General features: G+C 40.9%; 2 protein-coding genes, 1 non-coding gene and 1 pseudogene across 3 annotated transcripts; 2 read left to right on the plus strand and 2 right to left on the minus strand.

Moving 5' to 3' along the window:
* Positions 1-440: 440 nt before the first annotated feature.
* Positions 441-2983, minus strand: LOC115229828 (tigger transposable element-derived protein 1-like). The gene is made up of 3 exons (XM_029800116.1): positions 2246-2983; positions 1064-1291; positions 441-716 (listed from the first exon to the last, which is right to left on the minus strand). The coding sequence occupies exons 1-3, from the start codon at positions 2981-2983 to the stop codon at positions 441-443; spliced, it is 1242 nt and encodes a 413-aa protein (XP_029655976.1).
* A 5920-nt stretch (positions 2984-8903) lies between these two features.
* LOC115229829 lies at positions 8904-12904 on the plus strand (annotated as a pseudogene).
* Positions 12905-14115: 1211 nt separating this feature from the next.
* LOC115229830 (splicing factor 3A subunit 2-like) lies at positions 14116-14738 on the plus strand. Its single transcript, XM_029800118.1, is given in 3 exon segments — positions 14116-14361; positions 14363-14491; positions 14493-14738. Coding segments are annotated over 3 exon segments (621 nt in total).
* Positions 14739-17677: 2939 nt separating this feature from the next.
* On the minus strand, positions 17678-17758 carry Trnai-uau. Its single transcript is given in 2 exon segments — positions 17678-17713; positions 17722-17758. It is a non-coding gene; the product is annotated as a tRNA-Ile (tRNA).
* Positions 17759-25780: the final 8022 nt, after the last annotated feature.

Below are 25780 nucleotides of genomic sequence, written 5' to 3' on the forward strand. Positions count from 1 at the left end.
TAGTCCATGCTAATCTTGTCGGCTGCATGACACCTCTCCATCATGTCCTACCATGACCCCACCACACTACCCTTATGTCCTTAAGCAGTGAGTCACATTTCTTCACCAACGAGGAGTATCTCCCCGTCAACCTAACCCTCACTCTATCCACCGACTCCATGTCCTCGTAGTCGTGAGACCTGCCGTTATGACCACTCGTACTTCAAAAACAGACACATGTCCTCGAATTCGTCCAACGTGGCATTCGTCTGATCCTCCACTTCACCCGTCAGACACGCGAGGACTGTCTCCACTCTATTCAACATGACTGGCCCTTCCTTCCACTGAAAGTCCTCCATTCGGGGCAGTTCACTCTCCCTCATATCCAACCACAACTCATATCCCTCACACAGACGATAGTACTTCTCAGTCAAGGATGACCACTGCTGCAGTCTGGAATATCACAATCTACTCGACCTGTTATACACACCAAATATCCATTCTTCGTACTCCACGTCAATCCTGTCCAGCACACCCCAATTGGTGGAGACTTGCTCAGAATATCGGGCAGTATTCACAACCAAGTTCTCCAATTCCGTCTTCTCGCGGTATTTCCCAGGCTTCTCATACACCGAATATTCGGCGAATTTCTCCATTCTCTCCACAACATTATCCAAAGAGAGATTGCCACTCTTCTCACTGAACAACTCGACCTTGGCCTGGATCCAGGCAAGTAGCTATGAAGTAACAATAACAGACAAACAGAGACACACCTCTCCTCGTAGGATGAGACCACTGCCTGAGCATTCACAGAGTCCATCAAGAAAGAACAAACGTCCAATGCCGCCCTTTTGATCTATGCAATCAAATATAAGAATAACCAATTCCTGTGATATGAAATGATGGTAGTAGGAAGACACATAAGTCATCACGGAATTCTCGTCCACCTTCCCAGAACGAAGCATGTCTGGCAGGTTGACAAGGATAGGACTGACCTTCCGGATCCAACATTGAAGGAATGTCCAAACACTCCTCAGCCACAGAAAACGCAAGCTTAAGGTTATCGAGAGGGCAATCAATCTACGGTCACTAATCGGATGCTAACTCGAAGGAGACTGAAATCGAGCAAATCTGGTCGATGTTTGTGGATTAAGGCCGCAAAAGCCAGTCCGTTTTTAAAACTGGTGTGGAAATTCTGGACATCCACACCCTCATAACCCGCCGTCTTCCTTTGACACCACAAAAGAAGTCCATCTTTGGCAGAACTTTCTAGAACATTCTGGAAATTGGGAGAACCTTCTATTTTGATGTCCTGAATAGCAAAACGGAGAATGATAGTCCAAATCATCCCCAATGTCATTTTAATATTTCCGTCCACAATTTCTGAGAATTTAAAGGATTTGTACACCTTCTGCCCCAATCGAAATCAGTTTGACCCCCTTGTTCTCGATGAATTTGAGTGCCATGTTGACATTAGCTATTTTATGGAATCTCATGTTTCGTGTCTCTGGGGAAGGCAGCTTTTCATTCGAGATGACTTCCAGGAGTTTGATTAGTTGTAGTCCATCTGTAAAATCAGAGTCAAAGTCGTCGATTTGGGTGTTGATTTTGCGGAGATGGGAGTTACACCAGGCAGTGAAAGCCTGTTGAGTTATTAATTGGCAGGTCTTACTCTTTTTTGCTGTTTTTCCCAGGATGGGTCGAATATATCTGGTCGGGATTGAATACGCTCTAAACTTTCCATGTCACACTAAAAAAATCAATCTGAATCTTTTATAAAGTGCGCAAAACAAGTAGGTTAGACACTTAATAAATATTTTTTTGTATTAAAAAATATTAAAAAGAAGATTTTAATTAATATATTTAGTCAAAAATGAATTTTTGAAGATCGGAGCTCATCTGAGACTAGGTCTGGAAATATGTTAGCCTTATAGTTGAGTTTGATGAGGGAATTCATGTCTTTGCGTACAAGCTTCATCGTGAAGAGAGCACTAGTTGAAAATCTTAATTTTTCCTCAAACAAATCTTAATACAGTGCGACCTCGAATTGGGGAAATTTTTCCCCAATTTTGAGGTTTTCCCCCAAAAAAAGGTTTTTCATTAAATTTAGGTCTCGCCTGTTCGATATCTCTCTTAATAATATAACCGAGACGGATAACTACAATTTTTATTTTTTAATAAAAAAATCAGTTAATTTTAATCGAGTGTTTTGTTTTTTTCGCATCGAACTCATAATATTTGCTTTGAATCTGAATAGATCAAGTACATTTTCCGGAGTCTCTTGCTTAATAACATTTAGCAGCATTGTGAATGCGCATTCCGCATTGTTTATAACTTGTTGATCATCCAAATGTTCCATAAATTGTTCGCTGTAGTCCTCTTCATCACTACTGTTATCATCCCAGAAACTCTTCAAAATCGCATTTTCCACAATACCGGAATTAATCAGACTTTCTTCGATGTCCTCTTTTTCCCGACAGTCATATTCCATAGCTTTTTCAAAGCAATGTTGTATTGAAGTGTCTGTAATCTCGTCCCATGCCAATTTCGAACATGAAATAGCATCCAATATTTTGATTCCCTTTATTGCTTCATCTATTTGCCCTGCAGGATTTTTATCATAGATAATTGTTTTCATAATCCAGTTATTAAAATGATTCTTAAATGCCTTTATTATCCCTTGGTCACATGGCTGAATTAAGGAACTTGTATTTTTTGGAAAAAATATTACGTCGACGTTTGAAAGTTTGAGAGAAACAGCATGACAAGTTGCATTATCAATTAACAATGCTATTTTCCTTCTTTTCTCTCTCATTTCCTCGTTAAATCGAGATAACCAATTTTCAAAAATATTTTTTGTCATCCAGGCTTTGCACGAAGCATCATATTCAATGCCAATTTCTCTCAGATTCACACCTTTTAATACTCTTGGTGACTTCGTACGCCCAATTATAAGCGGTTTATATTTTTCTCCTGTGTAACTGCAACACAAAAGAAGTGTCATACGTTCTTTTCTTATTTTATGTCTGCTGTGTGACTCATTTTTTTCAACAAAACTCTTTTTGGAAATTTGATTTTTAAAGTAGTAGAAATTGGTTTCTCCGTAACCATAATTCGTTTAGTCTTTTAAGAGCAAAAGTTGCTAGTGATTTTCTTTGTAGTTTATCCTCTTAATATCATCAAAGAGTGCCAAGTTTCTTTGTATGCCTTCATTTTTCATCGTTTCGTTGTTTGCATTCCCTAACTATTGTATATTTTTTTATTTTAGCGTTAATTTTTAGAAATGAAATGCGTTGGCCAGTTTACATCTGCGTAGATGACTTTTGCTATATGCCTGGGGATATTATTCCTGTCTTTAGTAGAGTTCCCTCCAGATATGTGACGAACAAAACCGACGATAGAGTGTCTTCTTATGGATGTTCTTGTTTGTTCCAAATACTCTAAATTTCTGTTTTTTCAACTAAATAAATACAGTGAACAAAAAGTCATGGAACGCTTGCATATTTTGACTGCTTCCAATCTTTTTTATAAGGATAAATAAGCTGCTGACATTCAATTTTCAGTTTCCTTAAACCAACTTTCATTTTTAAAATTTTCCATAAATGTTCAATGGGATTGAGGTCTGGTGATTGGCTTGGCCATTCCAAAATATCTACTTTGTTCCTTACTAACTATTCAAAAGTCATTTTTGACTTATGTTTTGGGTCGTCTGTTGATGACAAACAACCCCACAGCATGATATTTCCTTCCCCGTGTTTTATGGTGGCTATTCTGCATTTTTGGTTATACGCCCGATTGGATTTATGCCAAATTGAAAGCGTGTAGTTCAGTTCGAAAAGTTCTATTTTTGATTCGTCTGACCATAAAGTAATCTTTAAATCATCAGCCAATTCTTTTCGAGTAATTCTTGGTTTTGTATTGACTATTTTTTTATATAAAGAGAAAGAAAGTTGAGTTATTTTCTTCGGAGCATCTGATCTTGGTCGATTAATGACAGTTCCGTCTTGTTTCCACCCGACAATAATATTCCAAACAATACTTTTTGGCAATTTAGCAATCTCTCCATAACTTTTACCTCTTTGGTAATGCCGTTACAACTCATTGTTTTAGGTTCATAGAATCCTCTTTTCGAGTCGACATGATAATTTTAATAACGAGCAACAAATAAAAGTGTATTTATACTAATCAAAATCTATTAATCAATTTTATTGAAATTACGACTAATCAATCATTTAAAGAAAAAAGAAGCTACCAAAAGATAATCATTCATATTCTATTGCAGAAAATCCATATTTCTTTGATAGTCCCATCACTTTTTATATTAAAGTGCAGTTTCAATAATATTTATTTGAATTTCATGAAAATAATTAATAGAAAATTGGATATTATAAAAGTTATAAAAGCTATCAAAAGAGAGCGTTAAGATTTTGCAAATTCCCCGTTTTATGTAAGCGGATTAATTTTTCAATTTTAATTCTCGAGTGTTTTTCAAGAGTTTTGTTTAGAATATGAATAATGAGTTCTCGAAACTCTGAAGAAGCGTATTTTGTGAGTTCTGCATTAACATTGTCTGCCCTAATTATTTATTTATTATGAGTATTATAAAAAGTTTAAAAAATTGTATAAAAATGAAACTAAGTGAATATTATTGTTTTAAAAATTTAATTTATAACTATAAAATTTAGTTTCTTAAATAAATTCTTTTAAATCAAATGCGGTTGAATTTTTGCATTTTAAAGATATAAGCGTCTGTCACACACCCATTATGACAAACACACAAGAAAACTCAGAAATAATAAGTTTCCAGCCCTCTAACCTCACCAATATAGGAACATTCAATGGACTAACTTCCCCCCTGGTCATAGCCATGGTAGGTCTCCCTGCACGTGGAAAAACTTCATTGGCCAAGAAAGTGACTCGATTCCTCAATTGGAACGGCTACCTCACCCAATGTACTCCACAACCAATATTCTCAGTTTTCAGCATCTCGTCCTACGTCCTGGCCATTCTCCAGAAACTGGGAAGAAAGAATTCTGCAGACTTTTATGACCACACCAACACCTCAGCCCAAAACATCCGCCAGTTGGTCTCCCATTCCATCATACTTAGTGAGGCACTCCTTCAAGTACTCCAAGACGTAGTCACCTGGTTCGAAGGTTCTGGAATTGTGGCAGTTGTGTTGGTGTTGGTCTAATTAGGTGGTGGATGGGTCACAGTACTCCAGAGAGCGGAGGAAGTTCATGTACGACTACATAGTGGGGGACCACGCCTACCAACTGATGTGGATTGAGTCCATTTGTGACATCCCCAGCATCGTGAAGGCCAATATCCTGGTTCCTCTGGTCTGTAATGGCAGGAAGTGAAAATCCCGAATTCCCACAACATATTCGACTGCGACCGAGACAGGGCAGTGGAGGAGTACTTGCACAGGATCAGTCACTACGAGGCATTCTACGTGACCCTGGCAGCCGACGAGTCCGAGGAGAATTATTCCTACATTAAAATATTCAACCAGGGGGACAAATATGCAGTCTCCAACATTCGGGGTAATGCGGGCTACTTTATGGACAGGATTCCTTCCCAGTAAGGTCGTGGCTTATTTGATGAACATTCGGGTACAGCCACGGACGATATACATCACCAGGGTTGTCTCTTTGTCTAATATTCAGCACGGGGAAAGTCAATATAACCTCACGGGGCAGATTGGTGGAGATTCTGATCTATCAGAATTGGGTTTTGAGGTGAGTGATTTGACATATTCGCAGTTCTCGAGAAAATTGGCGGAGTTTGTGGTGGCGGAGGGTCTTTCTGACCTCGAGGTGTGGACGAGTACTCTCAAAAGGTCCTACCAGACTGCTCATTCCATACAAAACACGTCCATCAAACGTTGGAAGGCTCTCAATGAGCTCTACGCTGTTGTAGTTGCCCTTTATGGAACAGGGAGCCTGCGATGGAATGACTTATCGGGAGTTCTCGGAGAAGTATCCTGAACAGTACAGACTGAGACAGATTGACAAATGTAATTTCCGGTATCCTGGGTGTGGGGAGTCCTACATTGATTTGGTCCATCGACTGGAGGGAGTCATTATGGTTGTATTCCGTGGGGTATGGTGATTAGGAACTGGAGAGACACACAAACGTGATGATTATATCCCATCAGGCTGTAGTTCGGTGTCTGCTGGCCTATTATATGGACACTAAGCATGGTTGTTCCCTTTATATAGTCCAGATGACATTCCCTACATTAACGTGCCTCTCCACACGGTTTTGAAACTCACCCCTCTGCCCTACACCTGTAAAATTGAGTTCATTCCTCTCGACACGGCACCTCCCGTGGACACATATCACCCCAAAGTATAGTCGTTATCCATTTAACTTGATTAACGTGAAATAAAGAATCGTTATTCGATTTATTTTGGAAAATCGTTATTAGTCCGATATTGATCAATAAGCTGTTAATTCATAATTCTTAGCTCCATATTTCCGTTTGTATTATGTCGAGTAAGGGTTGATGTGTAAGCTGATTAGTCCTCCTCAATACATGTTTTGGTATAGTCGCCATAAGTAATTTCTTCCTCCGAATAGCCGAGTATGCCTATGGTTGTACAAGGTCGAATAACACACAGGAAATACCATGTTTGCGCAATGTCCCAGACAGCCTAAGGTCACAGTATATCTCCTCGTGTCCTCAGTCGTGGGGTTTCTATTTTGGCTCTACATAATGTACGACGGAGGACACGAATTCGCCAAAAAAATAACTTCCCGATCCAAGTCGAACACATTCCGAGGAGTCATTTTGGTCCCACTACTTTTGACCTCGTTCGTATGGCTAATCATGGGTGTTTTCTTTATTATATATCTTAGGGAATACGTGGGTCATTTCTATCAAACACGACCACGAACTTGCATCAGAAAGGTTTATAGACGGCGTCCCCGCCAATCCAAAGTACTGCGCTCCTGAGTTGTACAATTTTGCTTTTGGGTCACTCGTGGCCGAATGGGTGTATCTTGTCCTGACGTCGTTCGTTATACTTTCTTTGGGATTTGCTCATATATGCTAATTACTAAAATCTAATTAATCACATAATTGGACTCTCTTTCAATAATATTTCCAACTGTATTCATTTTATATTTTCCTTTCGGCTTTCCTCTCCAGATAAGGAAAATTACTCATCTCCTTTAACTTTTATAACATTCAAAGTTTCTCTCCTTATGCATTCATAACTTAATTGCTGTAATTTTCAATTTTCAGCCCAATCCGTGATGTGTAGGACTTGATTACATGGCTTATCACGGTCTAGTCTTATGTTATTCGATACAGTCGAATGAATTATTTATATTGTTTAGTTTTTTATTTTAATTTAAAACCAGATATGCATAAATTTCATAACTTCATTATTCGTCGCAAAACTTTTACTAAATCTTGTTTTATGTATTAAATTTAATTACCGTAAATGTGGTTTGTCTGACTCACCGTTATCCGAAAAAAAGGCCACCTTTTTCTGAAAAATGCATATTTACCAATTTCTTGTTGAGCTTTTATAATTGAAGGAAACAACTAACAATTAACACCGAAAATAGTTAAGTTCCAGCGGCGAGGACGCAGTGTGCGTTGCCCCGAACAATGGCCAGGCCGATGCGCTGGCGGAACCAATTTGATACAGTCGACTGAATTATTTATATCGCCGCTGGAACTTAACTATTTTCGGTGTTAATTGTTAGTTGTTTCCTTCAAAAAAGAAAAAAAAAAAAAAGCTTTTATAATTGATTCTGAATTTAAGAAATTAATAATTGGGTTATATACAAAAACAAGAAAGAAATTAAAGATAGCTAAGTTAATTAAAGGCCACACGAGGCACCCGGCCAGCCTTGCGAATGGCGAAGCCGTTCCCTCGGATCACAGCAATCGACAGACGTTCCAGGAGCCAAGAAAACTATCTTGGATCCTGGCTAGTCCTTGAAATCTGTCGACCGAGCGAGCGAAGGAAGCGGAGTGTCTTGGGGCCGAAGATCCCGGAGGACTCCACGGCAATTGGAATAAAGAACAGCGAGTTGGAGAGGTGGCCGTACTTGAGAATCTTTCGCTCCTCGGCCTGCCTCGAAGCGTGCCCAGGATTGGCGGCGGACAGAGCGAGATTTCCCAGCGAGAACGTGTCCGAACAGGTAGAATCCCAAATAAGGGATTTCCCCTGCTCGTATGGGAAGGTGGACATGCCGTCTGGGCGTTTGCCATCCCCTCTATCCAATCCAACAGGTTCAAGGATTGACGGGATGCCCGTTTAAGCGAGGGCTCTCTGCATGATCGAGTTGAGTTCACAGTGACGCGGGGCACGACCGGCACTCCGCCGGCAAGCGAGGGGATGCAAACCGTACTCGTCAACAGTTCCCCCACAACGGCATTTGTGCGTCTGGCAGATTTAAGAAATATGCTGACAGGGAATGTTAATGTCTTATTAAAAACCGATCTAATCAAATTCTAGAATGAAATGAATAATTTATCAAAAACATTTTTGTATCCGTAGAAACCAAAAATGGTAAAAATATAGACCGTTTAAAAATAGAGTGAGAATTGTCCATCACAAGACTCAGTGGAGGACGAGCAATTCGAAAAAGAGCAGCTCTGTATCAACAACGCCCTTTTTAAAGAACTCGAAAACGACTTTCAAGAAGTAAAAGTCACCTTCCTTCAGCGTAGGTTCTTAAAGAGTTATTCGGCGACTCCTCCCTCGACAAATTTCGCGTCGAATATGAAAAACTGCACACAACGCTGGTCAACTCGCACGAAAACGAAATTCGCCTTATGCAAAAATGTCGAGAACTGAACGCAGAATTGATAGGAAACACAACCAAAGTAGCTGATGCCATGCGAATCGCAAAAAACGACCAAGAAACGATTTCTTCTTTAAAAATGGTGGTCCCTTGACATGAAAGTCCAGGAAATCGAGAAAGCCTGGAAGATCGTGGACGCTGCTCAACAACGGGAGATTGACAGTCGTGTTTTAATCAAAAATCTCGAGGACGAAATCAGCGATCTCAGCCACCAAATCGAGGAGTCGGGAATGGCCGTGGGACAACGAGTCAAGTTGGTTTTTAAGAACTAACCAGTGTTACCGACCTGATCAACGTCAAGACTGACTTGATCAACGAACGAGACGGACTCCTTACACAAATCGGGGACCTTCGAAAAAACGAAGAAAAGATTCGTCATGCGAATGAAACCTTGGAAAAACGGATTTTGGAGGTTCAGGATGAGTCCAATGAAGTACCCTCAACGGTCAATGTGTAGTTAAGACAAGACTTGCGGAACGCTGAGACGGAATTGCAGAACGAGAAACGTCGCAAAGAAAAGACTGAGCGAGTTCTGTTGGAGAAAATCGAAACTTTGAATGACCAAGAAAAAGAAATAAAAGAACTCCAAACTGAAATTGAGACTTTCAAAGCCAATTTAAAAGTCAAAGAACAGCTGGTCAATGATCAGAAGGTGACTGAATACACTCACTGTTAGCTGACACACGATCAACTCAAGAACGAGTCGGAGATCATGCACACGCGCTACAAAAAACTGCATCAGGAATCGGAGACTCAGCTGGTCATGTTGGAGAAGCTCTCCGCAGAAAACTCGTACAAAAACACGACTTTGAAGGTACACATTAAAATTGAGTGTTAGCAACTGACCGACGAGATGACCGGACTCAAAAGCGAGTTCAACAAAATCCGCAAAAATCGAGACAATGTCTGCAGAAAACTGCAAAACTTGGAAAAGGAAAAGGAGGAAGTCGAGGCCAGCAAGGCTCCACTCAAGTATCAGATCTCCACAATGGAAAAGGAGATTATCGAACACAAAAAGAAACTCGACTCTGAAAAAAAATTCATTGATGACGTGACCAAAGAACGGGAAATTTTGAAAAAAGTCGAAATTTGAATTCTATTAAAGAATTTGATAAAATCGAATACTTCGCTGGAAAAGTATGCCTCGTTGGTGCAAATCCACGACAAGCGGAAACGGTCCCTGGAACAGGAGGTCGAGGTGTACCGCGAAGAGGCAAACAAGCAAAGGAAAATAATATTTCAATTGGAGAAAGAGCGGGACCGATATATCAACGAGGCCTCTGACCTCACTCAGAAGGTCGAGTTGTGAATGATGAGGTCAGGTCTTGACTCAAATGGAGGAGATCAAAATGAAGGAGATGCAGATCTTTGATTATAAGAAGATGATTGCCGAGGGGGAAGTCAAACTAAAACAGCAAAAAAATCTCTACGAAGCAGTCCGCAGTGACCGAAATTTGTACAGCAAAAATTTGATCGAATCACAAGTCTCAGATGTGGATAATATAGTAGGACGAAATCTCCGAAATGAAGAGGAAACTAAAAATCATGAACCATCAAATCGACCAACTGAAGGAAATGATCACCTTCAAGGAACAGGCCCTCATTGCCGAACACAACAATTACGTCAGAATCGAAAAAGAAAAAGAAGCCCAAAAGATTCAGCTGCAAAAACTGAAGGACACACTCAACGAAAACAAAGTCATCATCGAAGAGCAGGAGATTGAGGAGGCTCGTCTCCAGAAAATAATCAACGAGGCTGACTCAGAGTACCTCAGACAAAAGAAGGAACTTGACCAAGTTGATAAGTTTTTTACAAAAAGCAAAGGTCATTTCGGAAAGGGACATTTTGGGGTCTCAGCTTGTGAGGAGAAACGACGAATTGGCTTTGCTTTACGAGAAAATAAAAATTCAATCGTCGACGTTGCAGAAAGGGGAGGTTCAGTACACACAGAGGGTGGAGGACATCCGTGTCCTCAAACTGGAGATCATGCGACTGAGAAGTGAGCAGATCACTTTCAAAAAGACTTTGTCGAACTATGACGAAATAAGGCACTTTTTTCTATTCACGTGCAGAAACGAGGTGTTTGTCCTCCAGAAGCAGTTGGTGATGGAAAAAAACAGAGCCAGAGTGTTAGAGGAAGAGTTGGACAAGCCTCTCAACGTCCACCGTTGGAGAAAGCTTGAGGTCTGGCAAATCGATGACTTTTAGGGAAGTGACCCTGCGGCCTTTGAAATGATCAAAAAAGTTCAGTCCTTGCAAGTGAGACTCATCAAGAAGACCGAGGAAGTGGTCTGCAAAGAACAGCAAATTCGAGAAAAGGAAAAGCTTTATTTAGAACTTAAAAAAGTTTTGGCTCGTCAGCCTGGTCCGGAAATGGTCGAGCAAGTGCAACTGTACCAAAGGTCTTTGAAGGAAAAGAGCAAGCAACTCAAAGTAGGGATCTCCTCTGACTTTAGTCGCTGACCGGGGAACTCAACATGTACGAATCGCAAGTGCAGGAGTACAAATATGACATTGACAAGTTGGGAATGGAGTTGCAGACTATCAAAAAAAAGTACTACAGTCAGCGCAAAAAAGAACAGGAAGAAAAGTAATTTATTTATATTTTTGGGTAGAGAAAAAGAGACGCTGATTGCCAGGATTAGCAACAAAAACAACATTATGCCGCAGATCAACGAACGGGCTAAATTCGTGGGAGGAGGCTTCAGCATGAACCCTCAACGTTCTACAGCAGCTACTCATTAATATCACTTAATAATCCTAACAAATCATAAATAATACAAAATAGACTATATTTGTCTGTTGACTTATCCTAGGAGGTAGACATTATGCATTCTTTAGGTTGGACATGCTCATGAAGAGACACAGGTGGGTCATACAGATTTCCAGAAGGTAGGTTGACTGATCAATACCTTCATTATTTGTACAATCAAAAGATTGGGTACTTTTAAAACTTATCATTTTAGTACTCAATCCGTGTTTCCAAACATTATTTTCATTGTAGTTTATATCATTTATACCGTCTTTTTTGCATTAAATATATTTCGCCTTCTTCTGCAATATATGCGCACTCGAAAATGTAAATAACGTCGAGATTGTTGATATATTTGTTGGCATTTATTGAAATTCTATTACATTTATGGTCCACTGTTTTATTTGACGACTTACATCGAAGGTACTTTTAAGAACTCTACAAAATATGTTTCTGTTTTGGGAAGCATGATTAGGGATGTAGAAATATTTCGCGACTAAAATTTATCAAACAACATTTTTCTGCTTTGAACTCAAGACATAATTTTTTGATAAAAAGTGTTTATTTGTCTATTAAAGACATTTATGAACGTTTAAAAATTAATTTTATAGTTTAAAATTTATTGTTAGATTCCAGCAGAGAGAGATCAAGTCAGAAAGCAAACTTGGTGCAACCCCTGGATATCGTCCTGTCCAAATGGATGTTGTAGATCTGCAAATCAGGAATCTCAATTCCCTTTCGACTCGACGATTTGATTGAAAGTAATCAACCTGAATGACAGTTTAGCCTTCAAATAAGGAATGCGAGGACCCAATGACCCACAAACAAAAACCTGGAGGGGCCTTGTAGCATCGGGAGTCTGTACTTCTGGTACATGGGTAGTACTCCCAGCCAAAAGTCAAGGTAGGGAAAGAGACTAGAGAGAATTGTTTGGTTATTTCTACATACAGATTACTTCCAAAGTGGAAACCGACGACCCCAAAAGAAAGTTTATTTAATTCAGATTCGATATTTTTAATTCATTTACATTTCCATTCTGTTTTCTTGCGGGCAATATTCCTGTACACTATCGAATTCACTTGAACCCTATAAACAAACAAAGGCTTTACCTTTTAAGAGGTCAACTTCAAAGAGGACCTGCAGGACTACTTTTCCAATTCTTCCGTGATCATGAAAAGAACTCTTGTTATTGCCAGAGGAAAGATGGGATTCTGAGAGGTGTTAATTCAAAAACACATTTGGCCACAATCGCGAAATACATCACGCGAAAATCCACCATCCTAGAAATTGGGAACTTTGACTTGAACATCCTGAGAGAATTGCAAAAGAAACCCTTTGATTGAGCAAATAAAAAACCATTGAATGCAATTCGTTTTGATTCTTTAAATGATCCCAGACGCTTTATTTAAAAACTTCTTTTATTTGGACTTTTAATTTTAAATTTTCGGCGCCTTTGAGCTGACCCTTAGACTCTCGACTAGCCACTCACCCTTGCTAGCATTTAATCTTTTCTATTAAATGAATTCATGAATAATGTATCAATTATAGTTTTGACAATGATAGAACATACAAAGGCTTCAGTACTATGCAGAATACTTAGTGATCGGGACTAATTGATTACATTTAAGAATGAAATTGTGTGGAAATTGACCAAAACCAAAAATCAAATCACAAAAATAAAGCTTTAGAAATATTGTTTCTGATTTACCTTTTTCACATTAAGTTTAATTTTGTCTATATGTCGTATCTATATAAGTAATTTTTTTGTCTTTATCTTCAGATTGCACCACATTGTTTTTTTAATTTTATTTGTTGAAATTATTCCCATCTTTATCTCTTATCCATTCTTTGAAATATTTGAGCTTATGAAATTAGTTAAAAATGCTTTCTTAAATTGTAATTCTTTTAAAGTAATTTTTCAAATTAATTTTAAATTTTAATTGGTATAATCAGCGACAAAGTTCAAGTAAAGGTCATTCAATTAAAAAAACAAACTAATTATGACGTCTTTTTTCTTTATTATTGCTAATTCTCACTTTCTTAATCCTTTTGTTTTTATTGATATTTTCCTTCGAAACTTTGTTCATTTCTTAAACAATGATTTGTCCCTCCATTAAAAGTCAAAATTCAAAGCACAGCTGCCAAATAGATTGACTGCAATTGCCCCATCCGTGTCCCGACAATGGATACAGAGAAAAAGAAGAAAGCATATTTTGATTTCTCTCCCGGAGAATGAATATTATTTAGTCACACTAGATCAGTTCGAAAATGTGTCCCCGCGTGTTCCGCCCCAAAAACGACTTCCACCCTAATAGTCATTCCATCTGGGTGTTTCCAGTCGTAAGTCTCCCAACTTGTACTGTGATTAGGACGTTTATAATGTAAACTGGGAAGGAACATTTATTTATGGACACGTTTTTGCAATTACCGACTTTTCAGACAGTGAAAAACAACATCCTTAGAACATTAGGAAATAAAATTAAAATATTATTTGTATACTTTTTCTTAAGTTTATGATTAATTGAATAAATTGTAATTTGTGTTAGTTGTGGTGATGGACTTCCAACATCGTCCTGGAGCGAAGACAGGGTCTGGTGGAATAGCCTCTGCAGCAGATGCCAATCGAGATCGACGAGAAAGACTGCGTCTGCTTGCCTTGGACACAATCGACCTGGACAAGGACCCCTACTTCATGAAGAATCACAATGGCAAGTTTGAGTGCAAACTGTGCCTCACTCTCCACGAGAACGAAGGCAGTTATTTGTCCCACACACAAGGAAAGAAGCACCAAGCCAACTTGTAAGACCCCCTTTAATTTCAGAGGAGAACGTGCAGCCAAGGAGTCCCAACAAGAGGTCCGTGCCCCCGTGGCAGTCCAGCCCCAAGTGGAGATCAGAAAGTTCGTGGCGATCGGCCGTCCTGGCTATAAAGGTACTTCTCTGTGCTCACCCAGTCACCAAACAACGGGACCCCATGACTGGCCAGCAGAGTCTGCTCTTTCAGATTGATTACCCCGAAATAGCACAGGGCATTTCCCCCCGTCACCGATTCATGTCGGCCTATGAACAGAGAATTGAGGTGCCGGACAAGGCATGGCAGTACGTGCTGTTTGCAGCTGAGCCTTACGAGACGATTGGCTTTAAGGTGGCAGTTGGGTGGGCTAAATTAGATTCCTAGTAGGGAAGTGGATAAAGGACAAAAGACGTTCTGGACTCACTGGAATTCCAATTCCAAGCAACTGTTTTTCCAGTTTGCCTTCAAGTTGGAGATGTACGGGAGGGAGGAGTTGGCCTATCAAATGGCCTATGCCCCCAATCAGTTAATGCATAGTGCTTACTATTCTTGATTTGATGTCTTTTTGTTTTTTTCTTTGAGTATATTTTAAAAAGATTACTCAAAACGGCCAGGGAGACTTTTTGGAGATTTCTTTTCAAGCCAAATGACAACTTGATTTAGCCTAAAAATTCTTTTTGCTTAAAGAAATGATATTTTTTATTAATCATTGGCGACAACATTAGGACTTTGAACCGTCGAGATGTCCTGCCTCGAAAAGTGTGGTACGTATTTGTTTGTGGGAGAGAAGCAATGTTAGTACATCGAGGATGAAGAGGCAGGTGTAGATTGGACTTGTAAAAAAATATCTCCATTCTAAATGTCATTGCAGTAAACACGCTTCTGTCCACACCTTAGGATGAATAGTTCTGCGTAAAACTACAATTTTCCTGTTTTGAAATTAGTCACTACGGAATACACCAATTCGTGTGTACCAGTGGTTTATTGTGGATACAAAGCAGTTGGGTAGACCAGCGAAAGCTGCGGGATGTAATCTAAGAATTTGTGTATGACAGGTCATAGAATGCGACCAAGTGAATAGAGACCTTGCCTATTTTAGTAGTAATCAGAGGCTAAGCCTACTGTTTAAAGCAGGGGTTCTCAACCTTTTTAGCTCAAGGGCCAAATCGGTTATTAAGATTAGCTTCGCGGGCCGCACAAAAAATATATTATATATTTTTATATTTTCTAAGAGCCTCGGAAATGACGCCGGCCAATCAGAACATGGAATCCTACTTCTGCTCATTAAATAAAACGGCATATAGGGGCCGACAAAGAACAACATTACCGACTACGCTCGACCATGATCTCACGTCGATTGGAAGGAAACTGAAATCGGCCGATGATCTGGACGAACTGAGATACCTCGCACGTAACAGGGAAGCGTGGATACGACTAACAGAGCGTATCCTGAGTCGGATGGCAAAAGTGGAATCTTAATTAACTTTTTGATTCCGCAAGATTGCTTTAACAATAATAATTTTCCATTTTACTAAATATTGATTCGCATAAATATGTAGATTCATATATGCATTGTGTGTTATATTTTGAAATTTGTCTTGAGGAATTAATTCGTAAAAATTAATAATGGACGCATTTTTGAACAATGCCGCCAGTTCTATATCATGTTGTAAATTAATGAGTTCTAGTTGAAACTTTGCAGGCGGATCCTTAATTTCCACGCTGAATGGAGTTGCGAATATTTTCATTAAAGGAATGAATTTTTTAAAATTCTAAAAATTAAATTTATATAAATGTACCTTAAAACGTGCTTCAAATTGATTAATGAAATCACCAATTATGGACATGTTTAACCTTAAGAATGAATAATTAAATTTAAACATTATTAAAAAATTAAAAAAGTTAGTTACTCTAGAGGGGCCGCAAAAAAAATCTTGGGGGCCGCATTTGAGAACCGCTGGTTTAAAGCCTACTGGGAGTTGGAAAATAATATGTCGCGCCCCACGCTGGCGACCAAGGTGACCTACATAGTTGACAGCGTGACCTACATGGTTTGACATTCAATTAAAAACGAAAATAATTTATTATAAAAAGGTTTTAGCGTCATTTTAATTAAAAAAATGGAATCTTCCAAAAGATGTTGTATTAGTATAGTCTCAATCCTTAGGTTACGTGAAAAATGACAGTGAATACCAAAATATTGTAAATGCACTACTCCAAATACCCAATTTATGATAATTGATGATCGGTATATTGATATTCCTAATTCATAGTCTCTAATTAAAAGACGATAATAATCAAAAACACGAATTGGTTATCTGTTTGGAGAATGAAATGGAGATGAAGACACTGGCATTCGCTATTCACCAAGAATGCCACTGGGGAATACTAAAGCTTCATAAGAATTGCTGTGAATTTTATTTTATTGTGAAACGCCTTATTATCGGACAAATTATAAAAGACTGCGAAATTTGTAAATTTGCTGCGCCTTTGAAAGTATTTTTCATTAAATTTAACACTGTGATTCATGAAATACTTGGTTATAATCTTATTTATAATTTAAATGAAAATATTGAGGCATCGTTTGTCCAAGATGAACTTAATGGTAAATTTACGATGTATTTATTTTTAGAAACAAATAATAAAATTTTTAATTTCACTCCTCCAGACATGAATTCATCTTATTTTAAAAGAATGAATAAAAAGATGGGAGTACACAGGTCAAAATATGATTTTGAAATTCACTTAATTAACACTCGAACTAAAAAAAAGTAACTAATTAATTCAATTTTGAAATAGGGAATGAGGTATAATTGAATAATAACAGTTTAGGTTCGAATCTTAAAAGATTGTGGGACAAATCCGTCATTGAATCTCCATATGAAGAAAAGGGAAAAGTAAAAAATATAATGTCTAATAACAGATTAATTGTTGGTTGTCTTTCCTAACATTCAGATCGAATTACCTATTCTAGTAGTAATCAGAGGATAAGCTTACTGGGAGTTGGAAAATAATAAATTGCAAACGATGGTTAGTGTAACACGGGAAAAATGTAGATTGAAGCTTTACTGCAATACTTAATAACAGCAGCTTTAAATGCATATTCTTTGATAAAAGATAACTGAAATTATAATTTTTTTAAGCTTTAAGTGAATTCGTATGCAAGTTATGTGCAAGCGGCGGACGCAGTATGCGTTGCCGCAAACGATGGCCAGACCGATGCGCTGGCTACGGCTTGTCGACCCGGTTCGTCGGATCCCTAGGCCTGCTCCCCGATGGACTGCCTAATTTTATTTAAAATTAAGAAACTGACGACAATAAAATACCCCGGACGGGATTCGAACCCGCAACCTTCGCATTTCTGCTATATAAGTACGACGCGCTAACCATTGCGCCACCAGGGTCTTTTCTTAAAAATACCTCTCCTCACGAATTATTTCCATTCTCTGCTGGTTCTCTATCAACTTCGCCACACCGGGAATTCTACTTGACCACTTTTTCCAAATATATATTTAAGGGAACGTTTTTGAAAGTCAATTCATCAGGCGAACTCTATTTTTTTATTAATATTCTTTTTGAGCATGCTGAGAGAAGTCCAGAAAAACCGCTTGATTGAGCAAATAAGGAATAAACCATGCAATTCTCTTCGATTTTTTAAATGATCCCAAAGTAGATATTAATGAGTCACCTCTTTGTTATCTCGTGGAAATAACTCCCCGAGAATGAAAGGCTTCTGTGTTTAATACATGACCGTAACCTATTTTTTGACAATGCTAGCATTGTGTAGTCACTGTAACTCAACCCTGAAGACAGTTGATCATTTAACGAGGTGTAGTTGAATGCTAAATAGTGACTACTTGGGAAGACACAACGAAGTAGTGAAGTGTATACATCTGCATTTATGAACAAAATGTGGAATTACAAAATCCAGGAGGTTGAAAACTTATTCTGGTCAGTCAGTGGTTGCGAATAGCTTCGGAAATTTGTGTTGACACGACAATAAGTACGGATCTGAGGGTCGAGAATAACAAGCCGGACATCTTCGTACTCGACAAAATAGAAACACAATCACACTTATTGAGATGCAACCCAAATGCTGGAATCTTATGATTCCTTGGTTCGGAGGTCTGCGGAGAAAATTCTCAATGTGCATTTCGACGATATTGCCTGGTGTCAGGCTAAACTTCCTGTGAGTCACGGGGGTCTGGGCCTCCATTCTAGTATGGATTTGGCTCTTCCTGCCTTTCTTTCTTCGGCGTCTGGATCATATCTTCTTGTCCAAAAGATTCTGGAAAAAACTACTGAATCATCGTTGGACTCTGATATTGATTCGGCCCTCGCTTTTTGGAAACGCAATTTCTCTGAAGTCCCTTCCGATGTCTTTTCTCAGCGAGACTGGGACAAAATTCTTTGCCATCGATCTTCAACTGACTTGGAACCACTCCTCGACCAACACAGACTGGCTTGTTTCCGTTCCGCCTGTCAGCCATACTCAGGCTCCTGGCTGAATGTACTCCCTTCTCCGCTTTTGGATACTGTCCTCGATAGGGATTCACTCCGTCTGGGTATCTGTAATCGCCTTGGACTCCCTGTCTGCAGACCTCACCCATGTCGTTGTGGGGATAAAGTTGACGCCTTTGGGCTACATCCTCTGTCTTGTCAAATGAGCGCCGGCCGATTTCCTCGGCACACCGAAATCAACAATCTAACTCAGAAAGCTCTGGAAAGAGCTGGTTTCCCTTGTATTCTGGAACCGACGGGCCTTGTTCTTGAAGATGCAAAACGTCCAGACGGCTGTACGCTGTTCGCTTTTGAATCCGGGAAGCAGCTCGTTTGGGATGTCACCTGTTCCGACTCTTTCGCCAAGGGTGCCTTAAATGCTACGGCTTGTCGACCCGGTTCGTCGGCTGAGAAGGCCGAATTCGCAAAACTAACGAAATATGAGGATTTACTCGTTCTATTTTGCTTTTGGGCAATTGCCGTCGAAACTTCCTGTGTTTTTGGGGCCAAGACGCTTGCTCATTTCAAGAAACTTGGCCGCCTGTGCACCCACCGCTCCAGAGATCCGAGGGAATTTATATTCCTTATTCAGAGGATCTCGCTGGCTGTTTTACGCGGGAATTGTCTTTCAATCCTGCGAGCCAGTTCATAGTAGCTAGATTTTTTTTTGACGATTTCTCTTATTCAATCAAATAATATTCCTCTTATTGAGATTGGAATCATTTCCCGAAAAAACCTAAAGCAAGTTGAAATGGAAAAACTTCATAAATGCGATTTGCTTGGCAGTGAACTGGGAGTAATCCACAAAGCCAAGGTAACTATAGTACCGCTTGTACTAACGTGAGGCGGTGCTAAGAGCAAATTCTACAAACATCAATTGGTCTTGAAAGACTCACACGAGATTACATCCAGTTTGTGGTCATCCGGAAAATTTTAGAAAGCATGCGGACAGAATATAAGCTTGGGATGTATTCACCCGAAGATCGTCAAATGACTCGGTTTGCAAAGGCAACGACGGAGGAAGCTCTCCGGACTGAGACCATAGAATCGAACTTGATTACAACCACAAAAGTGGCCTGCTCTGTAAAACGAATAACTGTCCCCGTCAAAAACATTGAAGAGGAGGAGAATCGACTGAAAGCAGACGCACTAATTAAAACTAATTTTATCTGAACATTTCAACTTCTTAGTGAGAGTGCACACTAACTAGTGAACCCGGGTTACTCATATTAGTCAACTGGGTTACATGAGGACTGACAATGCATACTAAAGGGAATCAAATAAACTGTTTAATAGGAAAAGGAATCAAGGGGTAATAGTCACCAAGTCCTCATTAGGACGCTTGTACACGAAAATGGAAGACTTGTTGGGGTCTTTGACAATGTGATAAAGCCCATCTTCATAGGCAGAAAACAACTTGAGAATACACTTGAGGATTGCCCAACAATTGTCGACATCGAGAGACACCTGTCGACACAACTCCCCCACATCCAGTTTGTGAGTCCCCAACACGACATGTTCAGAGGGAGACCTCATATTCCGACGGGATGCCATTCTACGCTCAGAATAGTGGCTTACCCGAACTTGACCGAGTCAAACCCCCCCAAATTAGCAGTAAGAGCCCATCGTGCGACAGAACAAGTATTGGAGGCCACACAATTCATGACGACTGATGGCTTGTGTGTCTCCATAAGATGTCTCCAATTCATTTCCTGACTCTAAAAATGACTGGAAAACACGACCGAATGCCACTCGAGGAATGTCCTGACCAGAGAATACGATTTGTTAGAGTTTTGGGCATCCAACTGGAACCTGACGACGACGGAAGTATTCTCGTCGACGGTGAACAGTCGATAACTAGTGAGTGCTCAATATTCACTACCGATATCCTTCATCCGACGAACACGTCTACAATATGACAGGAATAGTGCCTGGCGAATCATTTGGGACAAAAACGACCACTGCACACGGAAGGACTCCTCATACAGACTCTGCACGGAATTATTCCCCGTCAACTCGAAGGGGACAGTCGTCGGGAGGTTGAATGTCTCATCCACGGGGGTCTTGTCTAAAATAAACGTGGGGAAATACATGGATTCATCTGAGAGAACAGATAAATGACATTCTCCCATTTGAGCACTTGAATGTCCCACGTAGATGTCGAACGAGGAGAGCACATGAGAAGACTCAATGCCAGGTCAGTGGCGAACACATTGGCTGTCTTATCCTCACTTAACTAAGCCATATCCACACTCAGTCTACAGTCTGAATCATTCGGTCCTCGATTATACTCCCCGGCGAGTACACTTTACTGCTCGCCCGCAGAGTCACTGGCTTCTTGCAGGTTATTCGGTCAAAGGCAGGGTCGAGGACACCCACAGTCCCCACAAACCCTCTAAAATCACGTGGAATACCAACATGTCAACAGGAGGCGGCACTTTGTGGGTCACACTCAGTTTGGAGAGGAAGGAGAACTCCAACTCGATCATTTTGTCCCAATTGGCACCCACCTTCAGGGAGGCCTCCAATTTGGAGTAAATCTGCCGTGTTGGGGGGGACTTACTCGGCGTATTTTCACCTCGTTCTTCCTGGTGGGGACACGCTGTTTGTGGGTGTACATGTTCTTCTCCTTCGACTTTTGCTCCAATTTTGTTTTCTTGAGGTCTTTTTTGTGAATCGGGGAATGTCCGCTTGTTGTTGGGCCTCCCCCAGTGATTGAAAGTCCTTCCGAGTCTGTGTCTCAGATGTCATTAGTTTACATATTGAGCTCGCCTCCTCATTCCTCGCTGAGTGTCCTCAGTCCCCTCAACGTGATGTGGAGTCCTCTTGTCCCCAATGTCCGCCAAGAACGAATCCGCCACCTGGCTATTTATTTATGTTTTGCCTTATAAAGTGTGTTTTTTGTGAAACACAGGTAAGGAATTGTGTCTAGATCTTCAGGGACTGAGTTGGGTCCCCAAATGTCGTTGGTTGAACATAGTTTTGGCAGAGTAAAGCTTTGGCTCATTCAATGTGAGGAAAGTCACACAAGAAACAATCCAAACACGTGGTAAACTATTTTTTATATATTAAAAAAATGTTAATATCTATTTAATTGTTTTTTCTCTTACTATTTAAATAAGGCAATAAGCATTTCCAAAAGGACCGTCGTTTACTGGTTTTCTAGTTGAAAATGAAACTTAAAAATCGACTTGACCAAGGCAATTAGACCAAACAATCTTTTTTCACAATTTGATTTCCTATTGCACAAAATAATAAGAGGGAATGTTACCCCAACATTAGGCGGCAGCATCCGACCTGTCTTGACTCGCCTGTTCGGAAATATTTTTGAGGAAACTGGATAGACCAAAAAGGGAAATTAGGTTAAATATTTGTTCCTGAATTAACGTTCTATATTTGTTGGATTGCTACCTGCAGAGTATACATTCCCAAACATTCTACTTTTCTGAACTTTTGCCTTATCGTAAAAACAAATTTGAATACACCGTCTGAGGCAGAGTTAATTAAAATGGTCTTTTCTCGGTGGTTACAGGACACGTTTTCAGAACTCTATCGACTTGATGTGGTACGCTGAGGCGACCTGATCGATGAGAAGTATGGAATGTCTAAAGAGATAAGGGGACAAGAGTCTCAGCCGAGGGTAAACGAGTTTTAACTCAAGAAGTGTTAGTTGATAAAGTGAATGCTCGGAATGTTAGATTATATGTCGTAGTAATAATTGCAAAAGTTTAGCCATTCAAGAGTGGAAGCGGGAATGAACAGACGACCAAATATAAATAAATTAAGTACGATTTAATTGTGGTGGTCCTTGTTGGTCAGAATATTAACAATCCACATTGGTCAAAAACAACTCAAATAGTCAGTATATTTGTCAACCTATCTTATCTTTTTCTTTCATTTTATCTCTCCATCTATCATTTCCTTTTCTTTCATTTTATTTGTCCTTCTATCTCTTCCATTTCTTTATTTCATTTCTTTCTGTCCATCTTTCTTTTCTATTTCTTTTTTATACCTTTCCATCTTTCTTTTCTATTTCTTTCCTACGATGGCTATTTGCTCTTCGTGCAAAACTAGCAACGATCGGAAGAAAGGTAGATACTGTTCTGGCTGCAACAGTTTCTTCCACCTTTCGTGTGTTCGACTTTCCAGGCGCGTTTCAGCTTCTCTCATAACCTGGAACTGCCCTGTTTGTCGTTCTTGCAGGCCGGTCCCGGCCAACTGTCCGCTGGAAATCCCTGCTGAAAGTCCATCTCCGTCAGCCGAAGATGCTTTAAGATTCATCTATTCTTCTCGCTGTAACCGCCAAATTCCGGCACGGATACCGAAGGCAGCGAGGATTCAAGCTGCTCTCTCTTTGTCCACAGCTATAAACCGCGCTTTGTCATCTAATGACCAGTCTGACTGGTTACTCCTTTTTGGTTTTGCTGTTTTCGGTATTGGGATCCAACCCTCCCGGCCCGACAGCGAGTCTAAAAAACTTTCTCCCGCATCAATTATTAAACAGCAACTCGCCCTATTCGATCATTGTACTTCTCTGTTTCCCTCCCAGTTCGATTCCCTCCACTCTGACTCTCACAAATGTGTCGCCCCTTCTGTGGTTAACACTAAAACTTCCTCCGATTGCATTTACCTCCGTCGTAAGGTGAACAGCAAGCTGTTGGATGGCGATGTCCGTGGAGCTGTCAGACTTGTTGCCTCCTCTAACCGGCTTTTGCCCCCATCTCCTCCCGTTTTGTCTAATTTGAGATCCAAGCACCCCAGTCTTCCAGTAAACTCCCGCACCCAACCCGCTATCGATACGACCGCCCTTCCGCAACTGCTGGTTACCGCTTCACAGGTCGAGAAGGCACTGAAAAGTTTTTCCCCAAGCAGTAGTGGGGGTATAGATGGGCTGAAGCCCGGACACATTAAAGACTTGACTTCACCTCTTACTGCTGAGGCAGGCCGTCTCCTCTTGGAATCTATCACCAATCTCTGTAACCGTCTTATCGGTGGTAATTTACCGGATTTTGCCCGGGCGATTTTCTTCTCGGCTAATCTCACTGCTTTGGGTAAAAAAGATAACGGGGTCAGGCCGATCGCCGTGGGTAATGTTTTCCGCAGATTGGCCGGAAAGCTCGTTTGCCACGTTGTGATCCCCGAGTTGGTCCCGAAATTTTTGCCAGTCCAATTGGGCGTCGGCGTCAGTGGAGGGTGTGAATCGGCTGCCCATGCCGTAAGAGAACTTATGGATTCTTCATTGGAATATCTTTTAGTTAAACTTGACATATCAAATGCGTTTAACACAGTGAGACGGGATCATTTGCTCGAGACCTGCCTTTCTCTCGCCCCCTCCGCCTATCCTCTGGTCCACCTTTCGTACTCACAACCCAGCCTCCTCCTTTTTGGCGATTCCTTTATCGTCTCATCGACCGGAGTGCAACAGGGAGATCCCCTGGGGCCTTTTCTATTTGCTATGTGTGTCAACTCCGTAGCTCATTCTGTCCGCTCTCCGGTAAATATCTGGTACTTGGACGACGCGACGATTTGTGGACCTCCCCGCTATGTCTTAGACGACCTGCGGAGCATTATCCCGGCCCTTTCATCCATCGGTCTGGAGATAAACTCAAGCAAGTCCGAAGTCCTAAATCTGAATATTCCTTCCGATTTTTTTGCCGAAACTCTGGATGCCCTGGAACCTATTCTAAAAGGCGCGCGGGTATCAGAAACAAAGGACCTTGTAATCCTTGGTTCGCCAATCGGTCACGAGGCCCTCTCACAAACGCTCATCGCCAAGGCAAGCAATCTGTCAAACATGATCGAACGGCTTTCCCTCATTGATGCCCACGTCTGGTTTTTTCTTCTGCGTAACTATTTCTCAACTCCGAGACTTTTGTACACCCTAAGGAGTTCTCCTTGTTTTCGCATGCCTAATCTGTTATCCGATATCGATTCTATCTTGAAGTCTGGAGCCGAGTATCTGTGCAACATCCATTTCGACGCTCTGGGGTGGCTTCAATCTTCCCTGCCTGTTAATCTCGGGGGGATTGGCCTTCGTTCGCCCGTTTATCTGGCTCTTCCTGCCTTCCTCTCGTCCCTGGCATCATCCCGTGCCCTCACTGACATCGTTCTCAGAAACCTTCCCGAACGAAAAATGTCAGTTGATCACGTGGCCGCTCTGGACCTTTGGGATTCTGCGTATACCAAAAGACCTGCCGACCCATCCGTCCAGGGTCAGTGGGATTCGATCACTTGTGACACTCTCTCCTCTGTCCTGCTTCAGAGTTTCGACCAGCACAGGCTGGCCTGTCTTCGTGCGGGCTGCAGTCCGGGCAGTGGGGCCTGGCTTGACGCCCTTCCCCTACCGAACATCGGGACACTACTAGACGGCGATTGTCTCAGAGTCGCTATTTCTCTGCGTCTCGGTTTGAAGATCTGTGAAATTCACAAGTGCCGCTGTGGGGCCATGATCGACCAGTACGGACTACACCCTCTTTCCTGCAGACGCAGTGCTGGGCGGGCACCACGCCACACAGCCTTAAATGACGTTGTCTTGAGGGGTCTCAATGCTGCCGGAATTCCATCAATCCTAGAACCGGCTGGGCTTGCTAGGGGAGACGGAAAAAGACCTGACGGTCTATCCACCTTCCCCTTTGAGTTCGGCAAGTCGCTGATTTGGGACGCGACATGTTCAGATACTTTCTCTGAACCTAATCTTCCCTTGTCAGCCGTCGCAGCCGGTTCGGTGTCCCTTAGAACAGAAAAGCTTAAGATTGCGAAATATAGAGAACTCTCGGAGCGATATCTATTCGCCCCTGTTGCTGTCGAGACTTCAGGGGTCATTGGGGAAAAGTCTTTGACTTTCCTCTATAAGCTCGGGCGTCTGATCTCTCTGAAGAGAAATGACACACGCGAGACGGGCTGGCTCCTTCAGAGGATTTCCCTTG

The sequence above is a fragment of the Octopus sinensis genome, unplaced genomic scaffold, assembly GCF_006345805.1.
Source record: "Octopus sinensis unplaced genomic scaffold, ASM634580v1 Contig13674, whole genome shotgun sequence".
Lineage (NCBI taxonomy): Eukaryota > Metazoa > Mollusca > Cephalopoda > Octopoda > Octopodidae > Octopus > Octopus sinensis.

Coding starts and splice junctions, on each gene's coding strand:
- LOC115229828 (XM_029800116.1), bottom strand. CDS start 2,983: ATGACACTTCTTTTGTGTTGCAGTTACACAGGAGAAAAATATAAACCG. Junction 1,292..2,245: donor AGCAAGAGACTCCGGAAAAT/GTACTTGATCTA, acceptor TTTGCTATTCAG/GACATCAAAATAGAAGGTTC. Junction 717..1,063: donor TTAGCATCCGATTAGTGACC/GTAGATTGATTG, acceptor GTTACTTCATAG/CTACTTGCCTGGATCCAGGC.